This window comes from Podarcis filfolensis (genome assembly GCF_964270895.1).
Source record: "Podarcis filfolensis genome assembly, chromosome: 2".
Taxonomy (NCBI): Eukaryota; Metazoa; Chordata; class Lepidosauria; order Squamata; family Lacertidae; genus Podarcis; species Podarcis filfolensis.
Window position 1 is genome coordinate 95,576,689 of NC_139605.1, and position 18,711 is coordinate 95,595,399.

The 18,711-nt window shown below is 42.1% G+C and overlaps 1 protein-coding gene across 2 annotated transcripts in view; it reads left to right on the plus strand.

Annotated features, from left to right (window-relative positions):
* RPTOR (regulatory associated protein of MTOR complex 1) overlaps nucleotides 1-18,711 on the plus strand; it is a 304,516-nt gene that overhangs the window by 249,328 nt on the left and 36,477 nt on the right. For both annotated transcript variants that reach the window (XM_083598574.1, XM_083598575.1), the window contains exons 23-25: nucleotides 871-1,054; nucleotides 3,990-4,100; nucleotides 15,824-15,929. In XM_083598574.1, coding sequence (XP_083454700.1) covers nucleotides 871-1,054; nucleotides 3,990-4,100; nucleotides 15,824-15,929 — 401 coding nt within the window. The remainder of the gene's footprint in view (nucleotides 1-870; nucleotides 1,055-3,989; nucleotides 4,101-15,823; nucleotides 15,930-18,711) is intronic.

The window sequence follows — 18,711 nt, forward strand, 5'->3', positions numbered from 1 at the left end:
AGTGACATATACAGTGTCCTACGTAACTCTGTTGAAGCCATCAAAGGAGGAGATTAATCTCTGTGTTGGAAAAAGTGTTGATCTCATCCTATAATGTCTGAAATGTGACACAAATGGTTTTTCCCTCCCTGAGGCTAGGAGAATGTATTGGGAAGTTGTTGCATTGTCTGTTTCCTAAAACTTATATTCAGTTATTTAAAATGCTACCCTTCAGACATTATAGGATACACACTTTTTCTTGGTTTTTGAATGACCATAACTCTGTAGTAGAGCATCTGCTTTGACTGCGCAAGCTCCTAGGTTCAGGCCCTGGTTATCTCCAAATAAGGCTGGGAGACCACAGTCTGAAATCCTGGAGAATTGTTGCCAGTTGCCAGTCACATGAATGGTCTGACTCAGTTCCAGATTGTGAGATTGCGGGGTAGGGGATAATGCACCAAATATAATGCATGGCTTTTAGGTACTAATTAGAAGTGGAAAAAGTTTCTCAGAACATACATTCTTCATTTGTGCTTAGTAACCCTCCCGTCAGAGAAGGGTTGCAGATAGGGGGACATGATTTTACAACTGCTGCATCAAGGCTTCCGCAGGGATTTCCAACATTAATTTCAAATGTCAGTTTTCCCTTTATAATCTCAACTGGCCAAAGGCCAACTGGTACCACTTGGGGGGGTAGGGTGGAAAAGCACCTAGTGTTGAAAAACAGAATGGCTTCACCCACAAGAATAAATAAAGTGGAAAGTGACAGAGAAAACTTAAATTTGTAGTTGCAAAAGGCCATCTTCTGCAGCAGTCTGATTTCATACTCTGCTGGTAAAATGATATCCAGTACAGCAATATTTCCACCCATATTTGATTTCCCATTTCTAGAGGATCTCCACCAACCACCAGCACCAGTAGCTCCAGCTTGACTAATGATGTGACAAAGCAGCCGGTCAACCGGGACCTGTCATCTGTAAGACCTGCAAATGTGGGCAACATGGGGGTGCAATACACTCCACACTCCCACCAGTTTCCTAGGACAAGGAAAATGTTTGACAAGGGCCCAGATCAGGTAAGATCATAGTCTTCCCTGTCTCATTGTACTCCAGTCCCTGAAATAACTCTCATTTGTTTTGCTTCTTCTCCAGTTTTTGCTATGTCATCTTTAATTTTCCTGTAATCCTGGCAATACAAATAAGATATTTATTTATTGTTGTTAGCTTTACAGCTTTAAAAAAAAATCAAAATAAAAAAACCACCACCACCATGTGACTTAACAACAAAACAAAAGACAATAAATGCAACAGATTTATTGCATATAACAGATTTTTAAAATTGCCCCCCCCCTAATTTTATCCTTGAAATGACCTGTGAAGGTAGGGTAGGCAGAGAGATAGTGACTAGCCCAAGGTCACCTGGTGAGCTTCATAGCTTGAGTCCTTCAATCCTTTACACCATACAGTGACAAATGCAGCAAGAAAATAAATGTAGAGTACAATTTCTGGATGCGGGTGGCGCTGTGGGTTAAACCACAGAGCCTAGGGCTTGCTGATCAGAAGGTCGGCGGTTCGAATCCCTGCGACAGGGTGAGCTCCTGTTGCTCGGTCCCAGCTCCTGCCAACCTAGCAGTTCGAAAGCATGCAGTGCAAGTAAATAAATACGTACCGCTCCGGTGGGAAGGTAAACGGCGTTTCCGGGAGCTGCTCTGGTTCGCCAGAAGTGGCTTAGTCATGCTGGCCACATGCTGTACGCCGGCTTCCTTGGCCAGTAAACCGAGATGAGCACCGCAACCCCAGAGTCGTCCTCGACTGGACTGAACTGTCGTGGTCCCTTTACCTTTACAAGTTCTGGTGCTGATCAATCTGAGCAGAAATACAAGTGAAGGCAGTCCTTCAGATACAATAGTCATAACCTAGTATAATAATGTGATACAGAAAAAATCTCTGGCTGCTAGAAATGTGATACTATGCCTACAATCTTTTCCAGCCTCTCTTCCTCAGTGCATATTTTTGCCATTCTTGATGGCATGCAATTTTTCTCCCTGAAAATACGGTTTCCTTTTGTAACCTAATTCTGTTAATGCATCTTGAGAAAGGCTTCTTCATGCGCTACGCTTTTGTGTGAACTTATAGCTTGCAGAATAAACACTGTGGTTTAGTGTTTTAAAACCTTTTTGAGATAGGTACATATGTCAGGGATCTTTCAGTTGGGCTCTGTCTCTCTGCAGTGTTGACTATAAGGGGAAACACTTGCAGCCGTAAGTCTCAGGAGCCATTCAGGTTACCAGATGCAATTTAGAAGCGGGCTTCTTTTTTCTGTAGTATTTTCATAGAAAGGATATTTGAATGTGGACATGCCAGTTTCTCTTGTCATTTTGGTGTCATTTCACCTTCTGAAATTCTCCCTTTTATACTTCTACTGAAGACACAGGTGCCCTGTTCAATATTAAAATCGGCACCCTAGAGAATACAGGTCTCTGCCTCTTAGACAGCATTAATATACTTTTCACTAGGCCAGTGTGTGTGTGTGTGTGTGTGTGTGTGTGTGTGTGTGTATTTCCTTACAAAGGCCTAAATTCATATGGTTCTTTCAAACAAATACGTACAGCATTTTGGGACAGCACATAGTCCTTAAATTTATTTATTACTTATTATAATATTATAGCGATCTTTGGAATTCTTCTATGGCCCCCTTTCACCTCCCATTTGCATAGTTGGAAACATGTGTCAATGTTGTCTTTTCTTATAGGCAGTGGTAGAATTGGAAATAGCACCCGGCTACCTGGTTCATAGGTAGCAACTTTCATAGAAAATACTGTAAAGCTTGAGGAACCAAGCTGGTAAAAGTTAGGATGGTGTATTAGTGGTTAGAATGTTGGACTAGGACTGGGGAGATTCAGTTTCAGTTCCCCACATAAATCTCACTGGGTGCTGTAAAAGCAGTAACATCAGAAGACAAGGACACATCAAGAATGGCACATGGGAAGTCACTTAAACAAAATTGTATTCATTTGGAAATAATTTGTATAATTGGGTTAAGACCTGGAAAATCAATTTGAGAAATTGGCAAAAATAAATAAATCTTGCCCAAGGTCACACAGTAAGATTTTTTTTTTGCCAATTTTTACAATCTAAGCAACCTCACAGGGTTGCTCTGAGTATGAAATGGAGCAGGGAAAACCTTGGAAGACAGTGGCATATATAAATGTAATGAGCATTTTCATATATATTTTTCATCCAAGTGGCCTCACCACCATTTTCAGTAGTATGCATATATGACTGCAAATATGATTGGAGGGCTCCCTCAGCTACTTTGTTCATTCCCGGCTTTGTGACTCTTTAACAGTATTCTGTACTTGTGTTTGTGAAAAGAGCTTGACTTTATTTGGTTGAGCTTAACAGTGTACGTTGCCCTTGAAAAGCATCACAGGAGAATGTTGGTATCTACCACATAGAAAGATACAAAGGTTGTCAGCCCTAAGAAGTGCTTCCCCTAGTTAGTGTTACCGAAATGGTCAAGATACTTACAAGATACTTTATTACAGGGCATAGCAACTTCTGTGGCATGTAATATTTGAGAGCAAAATATGGCCACATTCCCCCATGATTTGCTTCAGAAATAATATACAGTGGTACCTCTGGTTACGAATGTAATTCGTTCTGGAGGTCTGTTCTTTAGCTGAAACCGTTCTTATCCTGAGGCGCGCTTTCTTTAATGGCACCTCCCGCTCGCATCCTGGAGCAAAGTTCGCAACTGGGAGCAACTACTTCCGGGTTAGCGGAGCTAATAACCTGAAGCGTTAGTAAACAGATGCATTCGTAACTAGAGGTACCACTGTACTAGGCTATCTTCTGATTTGGCGGCGGGGGGCGGGGTTGTTCCAATAGACTATTATTGGATGGTGACATCCTACTGTGGTTGATGTGATATACACTCAGAGAAACCAGATGTACAGGTACTGTAACTGAAGCACGTGTACCTTTGTTTCCTCACTTTTCTCTGGACAGACAGCTGATGATGCCGAAGATACCGTGGGGCATAAAAACTTCATGTCAGCAACAATGCAGACGGGGTTTTGCGACTGGAGTGCCAAGTATTTTGCTCAGCCGGTGATGAAGGTACAGTCTGCCTTTCTTCTATAAGCCCTTTTTTTGAATTGCAGAATCATTTGAATACACCTCACCCTAAAAATCAAATTACTGTTTGCACATGTACACATATGCGCACACACATGCGCGCGCACACACACACACATGCATATTCACACTGCCAAGTTCTCATTCATGGTCCTCTCTCTCTCTCTCTCTCTTTGTTCATTTACTTTCTGTTCCAGGAGTTGAGCATTTATTTATTTATTTTAAACACACACACAAAAAACACCCAGCAGCTATTGATTCCTTTTCTTCAGTAATAGCCTGGCATGCAGATGGATAAATATTGCAGGCTTCATTCACAGAATGCTTTGTAACTGCTTGTCAGTTTTGTGCTTTAGCTAACACTTCCCAGCTCATGCTGAATCCATCCCGTATGGTTTTATCAGCAGTAGGAAAATAATACATGTGTGTGGAAGGGGAGTGGTGGTTTGTATTGTACTCAGTGTTTTCATAAGCATGCCCCTGCTTCTGCCACATTCAGAGTCCTGCCATTGGAACCCTATGATTGTGCTGCAAACTGAAGAAAGGCATGGGGCATGAAAGTCAGAGGTTACATATGTTTATAGCCAGTGCTGGATTAATGCACAAGCTAAGTAAACTACAATTTAGAGCTCAGATTATGAGGGGCCTGTAAATACAAAACACACATACAAATCCCCCCCCCCAAAGATTTCTAAAGTTTTTATGATCTGTTAAAACACACAGGAGAACATACATTTTTGTTCTGATGTGACAATAATATATTTAGTACCATATTTAGCATACTGTGATTATAAATCAGCTATCATTGAGTGACATCCATGGCTGTGCTCTCAAAAAAAATCATGAAAGAAAGTGTTTTACATTTTGTGTTATGTGCAGAACACACACAATAGATGCTGTGTGGACTCTTCCACTTAGTAAGTGATAGACTGCATGTTTAACGGCTCTTGTACTGCTCTAAAAACAAATCATATGTGCTAAGAGGGTACATTATATAGAAACAGGAATACTGCAAGATAGTTTGTTAGTTTTTAATTGCATCCTCACTTATGTACCAGTATAAATTCAAATATAAAAGTGTATTATTTCATTGTCTTTTCTGTTAGAATAGTACACATTTGGAGGTAATGCTATGGGCTCTCTTGATCATGACACAGTTTAGGGCCTCCGTCTTAGCCCTGTTTGTAGTGCCACTTGTTGCAAAAAGGTATAATGGGCCATTTTGGGTGGTAGCAAGAACCTATATGTGGATCAACAGGATTGCAGGCTCCCTTTCCACATACACAGCACACCATAAAGGATGGCAGATCTCTTTCCACAGCCATGGGATCCCATTCTACCATACAAGATTCTGGGTACTTAGTGTGGCAGCCACTCTCTGGTTCAGGCATGGAGCAGGTTATGTTATCAGGGCAGCTTTGTTGCCTACAATCAAGCAGTCATAGTAGAAAGTAAAATGACTTGCACATCCTCTGTACCTAATGATAAGCCAAACTGTGGCTTAGTGCAAATGCACAGACTCCCAAAGAGATTGTGGCCCCTTAGCTCCTCCCTGGTTGTTTTCCTGCTGTGCTGCACAGACCTAAGCATGACATAGTGTGTTTTCCAGACCTGGACTCGTGGTTTAGCTCTCCTAGTCAACCCATGAGCTATAAACCATAGGGCAAACCTTGGTTCATGGTTAGTCTGGAGAGATATAAACCATATACTCAAGTTCAGTAGACATGCCAAGCCATGGCTTAGCTGCAGCAGCAGAATGACCAGTGAGGAGCAAAGTGGCTGCAATCTCCTCTCCTAGGGCTCACATATTCACCGAAAGCCATTGTTTTTGAAGCTGGTGATTCAGAGCTCACAGGGCACAAAGCTAGTGGTTTGGAGCACATATAATCTGAGGCTGGTGGTCCTGAGCCCACACAGCCTAAGGCAGAAGCTTCACATATGCTGTCACCTGAGCCTAACCCACCAGAGGAATCTAGTGCCTTCCACACTACCACAGCTGCCCCACTGTGCAGGAAGCACACCAGGCAGGAGGCCACAGAATTCACAGAAAATGTAAGCCAAATTTACCATCAAGTATGCATTCAATGGGACACGGGTGGCACTGTGGGTTAAACCACAGAGCCGAAGACTTGCTGATCAGAAGGTTGGTGGTTCGAATCTCCGTGACGGGCTGAGCTCCTGTTGCTCGGTCCCTGCTCCTGCCAACCTAGCAGTTTGAAAGCACGTCAAAGTGCAAGTAGATAAATAGGTACTGCTCCGGTGGGAAGGTAAACGGCGTTTCCGTGCGCTGCTCTGGTTCGCCAGAAGCGGCTTAGTCATGCTGGCCACATGACCCAGAAGCTGTACGCCGGCTCCCTCAGCCAATAAAGCGAGATGAGCACCGCAATCCCAGAGTCAGCCACGACTGGACCTAATGGTCAGGGGTCCCTTTACCCTTTACCTATATGCATTCAATAGAAAGCTGCAGCCAATCCTATACCATGTGTATGGGAAAGACAACAAGGCAGTTTGGCTCCTTGTGCTTGCCAGCTTCCAGGTGGATTGATGGGGTTGGGGGGGTTGGAAAGGAGATGAGCTGGAAGGGACTGTTTCCCTTTTATAATCGGCAGAAAATTCCAAGGAGGACAGCAAGGAGTAAGACGACACCAGGACAGAGAGAGATTGGAAGGGAGGAAATGTCGCAGCAACATCAGAGAAGGTGTAAAAGTGATAGATGGCTTGCAGGAGGGAGGGTAGGCAAGCCCCTGTGATGAACTGGCCTGTAAACAAGGCTTTTGGAGGCAGTGTTCCCCAGCGATTTTTGATGGCCCACCAAGAAGGAAACAAAGTAAAAAATGAAGAAAACCTCATGAGAAAGAGCCCAGCTATTGCACAGTGCAAGTCATTCAGTCTGCTTTCTGGACCTCGAGAATGAGGGCTCTAGTCCCATTCAGCCATGGACCTTGGATGACAACCTTTCAGCCCGTATTTCCATTAGTAAGAACAGGAATAATAGCAGCCTGCCTCACAGAATATGAATGAGAGGTGGGTTGTATGCCAAACAATGCTATATAAATTATGTATAATAATGACACCAAAATCATCACAATGGTACAGGGAAGGACAGCTTCTAAGCAGCTGTCTGCATACTTGCTGCAAACAGCTGTGTTTTCTGTATCTTTCCTTGCTAATTACTACAGAGATTTGTGTTCAAAGAAAAACTTGCTCCCTCCCCTCTCATCATGCTTCTATTCATCTCCACAGTAAAGAGGCAGTGCTGAATTCATGATTCTGGAATTTACATCTAATACTGTGAGCAAGCTAATGCTATGCCTCTGACTGTTGCCGAAAATGCCAAACCTTCATTGTGCATTTTGCACATTATATCTAACCTACACACAAGCAAGGTGAAGTGGGAAGAGAGCTGGGCTGGGGTGGGTTCAAGATTTGAGCACAAGAATGTAGGCCAAATACAGCACAATCTTTCAGCTCACATGCTATGTTGAGCAACGTTATGTTCATATTTTATTTGTGTGCCATGAGGGTTAACAAACAATTTTTCTCTGATCCAGATAGCACTTGAGCTTCCTGGGAGAGTTGCAGTGATTAAGTATTCTGCCTGTCTGTTGTCCCAGAGGGACATCAACAACAAACTTTTTTTAAAAATGCCAGTTTTTGCTTGCTGTGTAATTAAAGCCTCTGCTTTTCAACAGCAAGGGCAGAACTGTTGGTGTCTCACTCTCTTTGCTGTTTCTAGCTGTATTAATGTTGAAGCAACACTGGAACATTTTGCCTTAAGTAAAAGCTTTCTAATCCAGGAGGGAGGTCAGCAAGTCACATAATCTTCTTGGACCAAGAGTTGACCTTGCTTCATTTCATGCATCTTTGGGGTTTCCATTTGTCACCAGGCTGTTTATCTACAATCTAAATTCATTGGCATCCATATGTCTTGAGAGAGAATGGAAGAGTGTGCCATTGGAGTCAAACTGTTAGAGAGTTACAGTGCTTGCCGTGGCTGTAGAGAACAACACAGAGTTGGTCTACCAATGGGCCTGGTGCCTGAAGCCAATTCCCCATAGAATTGGGGGTCCTGCCATCTTTCATCTGTGGACATTACCAATCTAGTGGTAGACACCACTGAGACAGAAGTGTGAACATGCTGGGAAGGTAACATTGGAACAACACATCTTTGAGACTGTCCTGCCATGTGGTACCCCTGGTTCTTCCTGATACAGTGCATGTGGAAAGCATCAATGGAAAAGGTTGCTGGTTATTGTGGAGCCCAGTTAAACAAAATTGTCTACCACCTCAAGCCTGGGGTCAGAAATGCTGGTGCATGGTGTGCTAGCAAGACCCTGACCCAAGATGTTAGGCTGATGGTCAGGCCAAACTCCATGCAGGCTTGGAAAAAGATTTGATGAGTCTCTGCAGAGCTTCCTCAAGTCTTCGTCATCTGCAAACAACATCTCTCAGATAAGAACCCACCACACTTTTGTCTTGGTGTGGAGACATGCCACATTGAACAGACCCCCCCTCTCCATCTTCTGTCAAGCTGAAGGCATAGAAGAGCAACAGAGGGAAGAACATGCCAAAGAGAGTTGGGGCAAGAACACAGCCCTCCTCCATACTGCTCTTTAAAGGGAAGGTGTCTGAGGATGAAGCATCATACTGGATTGTGCCACACATGTTCTCGTGGAAGGACATGGCCATTTTGTGGCGCTTAGATGGGCATCCTATCTTGTTGAGCAGTGTGAAGAGTACTTTTCAGCTGATAAGGTCAAAGCCCTTCATCAGATCTATGCAATCTGAATTAGAACTCAGGAAACTCAAGGGCTGGTATTCTTTGGCCTCATTTTAAAATCAGAAGAACATAAAAAGCACCCTTCTCGCCCCCATAATAACATATCCTCATGCATCACAGATGCATTTATAGAACAAAACTAAGGAGACACGCTGAAGGTTCTCATGAATTAGACTAGGCAATTGAAATTTGAATTGTGAGCATCCATCCAAAGCAGCACAAGTTTCTGGATGTAAGGTTGTTAGTTAGAAGTTGTGTTCATAGCGATGAGTTGCCAGAAATTCATGCCAATTCATACTGGCATGACAACTTCCTGTGTTGCACTTGTGTGTGTATGTGTGTGTGTACACATGTATGTCTTCCAAAATTACTCTGCTACAGTATTTTATGCACAGTCTGTCAGCTGAAGAGGGAGCAGAAATAAATGTCTCCCTATAGGCAGTACAATAGGTTTCTTGCATGCTGGGTAATGTAAAAAGGCTGAAATATGTCTTGCAATGAATTCATATAACTTTGCTTGCAAGAAGCAGGCACATTCATCGCATTAGATAGGCAAGACTACAGTTATTAAAATAAGAATTATGTATGTACTTTGAGTTGTCAGGGGGTGGTATTAACTGGTCCGCTGAACGTGCCCCCCTTCCCAGTGCTTTGAGAACCACTTGAACAGGCAGATTCATGGAGGATGAGTCTTATCCATGGATGACAATATAGAACCTCCAGGTTCAAGATAAGCTTCCCCCTAAATTTCTGTGGAGCCACAAATCGGCAAAGGCTGTTGGTTCATGTCCGCAATCAGTGACTGCAGTCTTGGGTTCAAAAATGTTAAAGTGCAGCAGTGCAAGGCACTGAACAGCCACTGCTGCTGCTCCAGAAAATACTTACTAAAAAACGAACGAACAGAGGAGGGCATAATAAGATAACAAGTGGCAGCGGACAACTAAACAAAATATCGCAGTGCATTTTGAATAGTGCTGTACTTTATAGGCTCGGGGTTGAGAGAGCTTTTTTTTCCAAGCTAGCCCTGAAACTTCATATACAGTTGTATGGTGGGTAGTTGGGTGTTGTGTGAGTGTGAAGACCTCTATTTTCATGCTTCAACATAACGAATCCCAGAGCTGTGTGGTATGATATGTACAGAAGAGTTCAGCAAAGGGGGGCGGGAGTGGGGATATGTACCTGAGGGCCTCTGTTAGCTGATCCCATTTTCAGTCCTCTATTCCAGCTTCTTCTTTTCTTTTCATTACAGTAACCTACCTTGTTGGTAGTGAGCACACATAGCTCTTGCTGGGCTTTCTGGGGGAGAAATATTTTGTGAAGTAACAAAGACACGGACACCCAACAGACCTGTGTGCGCTTAGTGCCTCCAGGAGGCCCAGAGTGGACATGTGAATAATCCATGTATTTCTCCAAAACCAGCATTTATAAGCACCAGCCAAAATATGACGAACTAGTGAGCTAAGTTTTAGTTCTAGCTCTTCATCTGGGTAGGTGGTATCCAAATAGGAGGTGGGGGCAAGGGAAACAAGATTTAAAAGTACAAAAATTAGACTGCATGTTTTAATCACGTGATCAGCATTACATTTCTATTCCAAGATTAAAATTACAGAATTAGTTTCTGCTAGGTGCTGCAGGTATCAGGTTACACCTGGGTTTTGGAATAAAGAAACAATGGCTGACACCCCCCCTTTTTTTTTAAAGAACATAAAACTTGTTACTGAGATCTCTGTCAATATTTTTTCTGTATACCCAAGAGCCCTACTGGTCATCAAAGCAAAACACTAACTGGCTCTATATTCAAGCAATTTTTTTTCTTAATCGCAACATGTTTTACAGGTGGATTTGCAGTTCCCCAGTTTTTTGTTTTTTTTTAATTGAACCACCAAGAGAATTTGCCAGGTAATAAAACATTTAGTACTTCATCAACTACAGCACAAATGCAATTAATTTTCTCTTGATACCCATAGCTACGCAGGCATTGAAACATTTGGAAATGTTACTACTTTAATTACTAATTAGCTTCAAGCTGTTGGTCCAACTACTTTGGCCAAACTGACTTCTATGTGCTTGTTTCCAAGTCTAGAGAACAGTACGTAGATGTTTTAAAAATAAAAGAATTAGGATAATGCTATCTTTATTTTACCATTCAGAGTGGGTAATATATTAACTCCCAATGATTATTAAAAACATTTATCTACTTTCTGAGAATAGCTGTTCGCCAGAGTGGTGCCTTATTAATCTAATAAATCACTCCAGATGGCCAATCAAAATGCATCTTTCTGTGCACACAGGGTGTGTGTTTTTAGTGTGAGTACTTCAGTTTGATTTTTTTTTTTAAGTAGAAGTTTAAGAATATTTGGAGTGCTTTGAATAATTACTTGTTGCTGAATGGAGAATTACAACACAGTTCTAGAGAGAGATTTGTCCAGCAATAACTATTTACTACCATAGATATGAGGCACATTCCAGCAAGAATTTTCCTTCCACAAGCTGCACTGGAAATAGATGTCCCATTTATTTCATCAGGGTTTACAGGAATATATATATATACAAAAGGGTTTTGGGTAGTAAGAGAATTTTATCCATATTTTAAAATTACTGCAATCCTATATAACGTGTTCATTTTTACCTCATATTCCCTATCACCACTAATATTGAAGAGTTATAGCATTTCCCCCGGAACCGAATTTTGCTGAGATGTTTGAAATAAAACAGGTGGATTGATATCTCACAGATCATACTCATAGGGCTGTCCCATCATTTGACTTGCTTTCTTGGAAATAGAATTTGGTCTGCAGTCTGCTCCTATGCATATGTACTCAAAAGTGTGCCCCATCTGTTCTGTGGGGATTACTCCCAGGTAAGTGTACTTAGGATTGCCACCTTAGAAACCTTCAGCCAGCATTGTGGTTGATTTTAAATACCCATGTACACAAATAGCCCAAATCAAGGGTGAATCTGCTCCTCACACTGTCTCTGCCCATCTTTCCCTCCCCTGCACAGTCCTCTCCCTCAACCATCTCCTTTCTTTGCCCTTCCACCACCATCCCCACAATCTCTCATGAGTCCACTCACTACTTCTCCACTCTCCTGTCCATCTCTCTTCTTCTCCCTTCTCTCCTACCACACAATTGCTCATCCCCACTTGCTTGCTTTCTCTCACACACAAAGGCAGGTCTTGTTCATGACAAGACATCACGAGCAATATAAGCATACCATCACAAAGGTTTGGCTCTAATTCAGGAAACATTAGAAAATGCTTATCCAATTTTGGGAAGGTGTATTGGCAGTTTTTACATAATACTGGTGAACTCTATGAATCCAAACGCCACCTGGCCACAGTTACAGCCTGGCATTCAAAAATGAAATGTTATGGGGAACAATAGTGCATCACCATCTTTCACCATCCATTGCTCCCCGCCCCATAACTCTTCCTCCCCCAAACTGCTTTTCTAGGAGGAGTTTGAGACCTGTGCTTCCAGTGGAAAAACCTGTGATTCCATATAGAATCATACAACTGTAGAGTTGGGACCCTGAGGGTCATCTAGTCCTGGAATCTCATCTAGATCATACATGACATTTGGCCATTCAACTTCTGCTTAAAAACCTCTAGAATCCAGTATTAAAGATCCCATCCAAGGGATGTGCAGTATACCTTTATGCTTGCTTCTTTCTCTACCTACCACTATCTTTTGCATTTTGCTCATGTTGCATAAAAAGTCGATTTGGGAGCCTGTTAACAGAGGTTTCATGGACACCGCACATGCTGTATCCTACAGGGTGTTCTTCACCAAAGATAGTTAAAAAAAGAAATCCTAACGCTACACTGAACAATAATTAGTGTCTATGAAACAAAAGCTAGCACTGCACATATCCAAGGAGCAAAATTGGTATATGCCATCAGTTGCAGCTGTGCTGTTTTCCTGGTTATTCCATAGTTCATCTAGCTGAGCTTGACATTCTTACAATCTATATAGTTCTCTAGAGTTATGTGGAATAGTCTCCTGAAAATGCTGCACGTGGCACATTCAGGAGTAAAGAATCCTGTTTTGTTCCTGCTGCCTTCTGAGAATTTCAGCTGCCTGCATTTAAACACACACACCATGAAATGTGAACTAAATGTAGATAGGAGAGAGAGCCTAGATCCTTATGCCAAGACTCTGCTAGGAAACACATGCAGCAGGCAGGGTGACTGAGTAGATGCTCTTGTGAGGAATACATGCAAAAGGGGCTGCAAGTACACCTAATTTCTGTAAGGTTTGGTGTGGAAGGGAACATTCTTTCCCTGAGAAATAGGCATTATGCTTCTATGCACTGACTGGTGGCATTACAAATCATTGGCATCAGTCAGTGTTCGATTTATGGAAAAGCAGAACAAGGTTTGTTTCAGAAAAGAGTGTAGTGTTTTGCTGGTAGTGCTTTAACTGATACTTAACAGCAATGCTCAGGTAATCATAGATCCAGCCCCACTCCCACCTCAAGAGTTCTGAAAACATTTAAAGTCGGGGAAGTGCAGTATTGGTGTTGCCCCTGTGTCTGACTGCAACTTTTAGGATCTTTTATGTTTAATGCTGGCAACATATGAACAAAAATATACACTCACACCCTAGCCTCAATAGCCACAGGTTGCCCACCTCAGCTCCACAGTGGCTCTGGCTCTGTTCAACTGATGGAGGATTTAGCCCCTTAGGAAATTGTTTCATCACTGTGAAACCAGCAGAGATCTCCCTATAACATTATTTATTGCTGCAAGGAGAAAATCCATCCTCTGTCCTTATTTCCACAACCCCTTGCTGACTGTTTCCATCTTGATATGGATAAGGCGGAGAACAACTTCATTGGCTTTCACATGGCACTGCTCAGTGGGATACTTCTGAATTGTAATTGGTTTCTGTCTGAGTGGAAGCCAAGAGGTGTTAGAAATCTGTAGTGTGTCATGATCCTAATCATGTAACACTATTCCAGACACCCACACACCTCTGGGAGACCCACATAGAAGTGAATAGAACAGAACAGAAGCTTGTCTTTTGTTTACTATAGACTTTTCTAAAGTCAAAAAAAAATGACTGCAAGGAGAGAACAAACATAGTGTGAGAATAGGCCTGCTGGATTGAGCCAATGGTTCATCTAGTCTATCATCCTTCATCTGGGAAGCCCACAAGTATGGCATGAGCGCAACAGCCATCCTCCACTGATTGCCCCCCAACAGCAAAAACTGGTTTACAATTCCGTTACTGCCCCGGAAGGTAGAGATCGCAGTAGATTTCATTACTAATGGCTGTTAATAGTCCTAACACTCAATAAATTTGTCCTGTCTTTTTAAAGCCATCTGTTGTTGTTGTTTAGTCGTTTAGTCGTGTCCGACTCTTTGTGACCCCATGGACCAGAGCACGCCAGGCACTCCTGTCTTCCACTGTCTAGCTTTGTAATCTTGTTGTGATTTGTTTCCAGAGGATGGGCTGCTGTGGATTTTTTTTGCATGGCAATATGATTTGGCATACTTTTTTCCTGTACTGATAGGAACTAAGTGTGCCCTTTCAGTCTTTATTGATATGTCTTTCTTTCTGTTGTGAACTGGGAGGTTCTGATAACCAATCTAAAAGAAATGTTCTTCCTATTGGTCTAGAACAAATTTAACGGCTACCACGCCTGTTTTCTCAGTGGTAACCAATGCCTGGTCTCTAAGGCTACAGTACCAACTGATTAGCAGCACTGTTTTATATCAGCAGAATCTTCATCATGGCATGAATAATAATTTCAAAGGATGTCGTCATGAAAGCAAAACACCTGAGCTGAGTGAGTGCTTGGTTTGAAAACTGCAGGCCTGGCTCTGAAAATCCAAAGTATACCTTTCTCTGCACAGAAAGCCAACTCACGTTTGACATTTAATATGTATGTTTTCATGCCGTTACACTTCTGCCTAATTGTTTTCAGCAGCCATTCCCAAAATATGAGCAGCATCTACTTCTTGCAATTGAGTGTGCTTGCTTCCTTAAATAACGGGGCAGAATCTTTATGATCCCCTAGCTGCTCAGGCCCTCGACAGGAAGAAGTACAGGATCTCTACATGTTGTCTCCAATTTTGAATTATACCTTCTGTGTTTACACTTCCCTGCCACATACTTTATGGAGCCCTTTATTCATAAGGAATTATGCAGAAGTTGCACTCCTTCCATCTAAACAGAAGAAAGCCTTGGAGACAAGTGTAAAAATGGTCCTGTACTAGGGATGAGCTTGCGGGTTCGTAACAGCAGCCACAAGATTCAAATATATCTGCTGTGACAAGCCATTTATATGAGCTTCATAAATTTACGTCGCTGTTTAAGAAAATGGGATATTCATTTGCTTTCTGTGAGAACTTCTAGCCTGAATGAGACAAGACAAAAACAAATAGACCTTTTCAAAAGAGTGAGTAAAGAATAGGTTTTGGAATATTTGTCAAATAACGGATACGGTTTATCAGCCATAGGCTTAAAATGTGCATTTTAAAATAAATGTCCCGAGTGAGAGGATTTCAGTGCCAATATCATTTTTGCAATTGATCTATGTATACATCTGCATTCAAGCAGTGCATTCCAGTTGAATTCCCTGTCGTTTGTCAGTGAAAAATTATCTGCATTAGATTTCTTGAAAATATTGCCTGTGTAGACATTTTATCATATTTATTTTAATTGGTTAAAAGAAACAACTGACGCTTTGATCACTTGACAGCCCTGGGGCCCAGTGGTGGATGATGTGCAGTTCAGAAGGTAATGAAGTGTATAAGAACAGAAAAACCTCATCTGCCCCTTGCTGGTTTTGGTCAGATTGCATGGGCTGAAGGGTCCCTGTTCTGGTTGAAATTAGCAGGCATTTGGAATCGCAAGAAGCCTTTCTTTACCATTATCCTGTTGTATTCATTTTTTTAATTATTATTTATTGGCAGATTCCAGAAGAACATGATTTGGAGAGCCAGGTCCGCAAAGAAAGGGAGTGGCGGTTTCTGCGCAATGCCAGAGTCCGAAAGCAAGCACAGAAAATCATCCAAAAAGGTAGTCAATTTTTTCTCCCTTACCCACCCCACTTTATACATCTCCCAGCACCAAGGAGAATGCTTATCCACTCTTTACATGAGGCCATGAACAAGAACACTGTTCATAAACCATTTGTTTGGCCAGTGTTGACCTCTTTAGCGTGAGCTTCTGCTCACAACTTCAACTTGTTTTGTTGTAATGGGGTTGTTTGCTTTTGAGAGTTGGACAGCCTTTTTCTCCTTGGGTAAAGCACATGCATGTGGAGTCAGCAGGCTGCTAGTTACAAGAGTCTGGGAGATACATATTGCCAATATGATTTGTGGTTGTCCCACTGTTTCCTAACCCAGGAATTTAGGAGCTACACAAGGATCACTGCCATGGAATATCTGAATGAACAAGGCTGTTCTCTGCTCCTGACTGTTTCCTGACTAACCCAGGAGTTTCAGTGTGCTCCAGTTATATTGTTTTCCTGGGGTGGCAAGTTCTTTCCCTACAAGTTGTAGCCCCTTCTTCCTATCCTTGTGTGCCTGTGTTTTAAACAGGTATTTTAGTCCTTGCCTAAGTCAGCTTTTCACTACATTCATTCCACTTTGCATCACTGAGGTCTGGTTTTTAATGTGAGCCGAGAGAGAGTGACAGACAGACAGACAGACACAGAGGGAGAAGACTAATGTGTCTCTCTCAGCAGCAGGACACTTGCCCTCAACCCCATCTCCTCTTGCGTCCTGTGTACATGCTCCTTTTCGCACGTATGTTGCGTGGGTGCGTTAGTTTAGTAGTGGTTAGAATTAATTAGCTAATTCTCCCTAACCCAGGAAATGTGCATGTTGTAGCTGAGCTATTCCCCACTGACATTCGAAGCATGTGCATATTTTGATTGTGTGTGCGTGCTCAGTAATCCTTATCCCCATGTTAAGATCTGTGCGTAAATGTAAGTAAATCTGCACATGTAATTCTATTGCTGCTGTCTAAAGGTGGGATTCCGGGGGTGGGTGGGGGGTGCATATGTGAAACATGTGCCTACCAAGGAAGCTTGCTAACACTGAATGCTAGCAGCAGAGCTTTTGGACAGTCAGAAATGGCATGCCCCACCAAAAGCAAAATATTCGAGATAAAACGAATTGCTCAAAGACGTTGAACATATGCTGCTGAACATAGCTAGGCTTTTCTTCCATCCGGTAGAGTTTAGATGGATGCGGCAGCTTGTTTACAAGGGATGGTGTTGCAGGCGAAATGCCAGCATTTTCACCTTCTCCAAAGAGCAGAGTCAGAGTTTGATAGGTGTCTAATACTGCTGGGGTTTCCAGCAAATTAGCTTGTGATCTGCAAGAGTCTGCTGTATCCCCTTCACATTCACAAGGCACCTAAAGGGTTTCAGTATCCTTCGGTTTTATGGGGCCCCATAAATGATTGTTTATTCATATCCTGTCATGTTTCTGCAATGCTTTTTTATGTGTGGCCTCTTTTACACTTACAGCTTCTTTCCCTTCATATACATTGGACTCACGTTTCATCAGCATATATATTCAGTGCTGTACTGAAAGCGCATCTTGCTTATTTATAACTCTTTATTCATTTACGAGGCAGCAGTCAGGCTGTGGGCTTTATTGTTTAATGACAGAGGATATTTGAATTCCCTGTATCTTGCTGAAGTGGCCCCTTAATTTTGCATAGCTGTGGTTAGAATTGACATTTCTACTCTTTCTGCAGCTTGGTTGGCCAGTGAATAAGAGCAAATTTGTGCTGTTCACCTATACTGCCATTTTCAGCATGACTCAAGATTGCTCTCACCAGGGATGAGAAAATTTGGGGGGACTTTCCGTCTACAGATGTCAGCTGGGGAAAGATTAGTGTGAAATATTAATCTGTCGAGAGAGATGGTCTGTCTCTCACATATAGCTCAGTCCTTTGAGACCTAGTAGGCTTGAGTCAGCAGAGAAGAGAGCCTTACATTTTTATTTTAAAGGAACAATGCATACAACTCTGCAAACAGTTAAGGATGCCAGTTTCAGAATTTTATTTTGCATGCTCTTAGCAGTGGTAGAAACACTGGAGGATTTTTTTGGTGCTGTCCATTTTGGAAATCTGCCTCCACTTACCTGCAAAAAACATTTTGTCACAAGAATATATTCAGATTTGCTTTACTCCAGAAAATGATGTTCTTGTGTGAACTTGCCATTAATATTTGGGGGCTTTGAGCCCTATTTAAGTATGAAACTTCGGCTCTTATCGTAGTTGAGCATTATATTGTAAAGGTATCTCTTTTTTCACCTGCCCATTCAGCCTTTATTGGCATAGTGCAATAAGTATTTAACAAGGCACAAACATTTTGCCTGCTTAATCCAATCTGTTCTCGTCTTAACCTCCTTAGAGCGCTGCTATCAAAATCTGAAAAGATTTGCGAGATCTCCAATTTGTCAGGAATGCAAGGCAATGTCAGGAGAGGCTATCAAACAGTGAAGACAACTTGGCAGTCTTCCCCTGTGCTCTCACACAGAAAATAGACATGTAATGCAGGAGGGAATCAAGTACAACAGTTGGGCACTTGCTGAGTGATGTTTTCATTTTCTGTGTGGACTGAGGACAAATAAAGATAGCCTGGACAGAAACAGGGTGGGTTCCCTCCTTTAATTTGAGGAGACCAGGCATAGCATATTTCAAGAACCTCCGTTGCAGAATACTAAATTATGTACATTCAATGTAGTCTTGCGTATCAGAATTTATTTTTTATGATTTTGAATATTTATTACATTTCTACCCCGCTCTTCCTCCCAAAGGAACCCAGAGCAAACAAAAAACA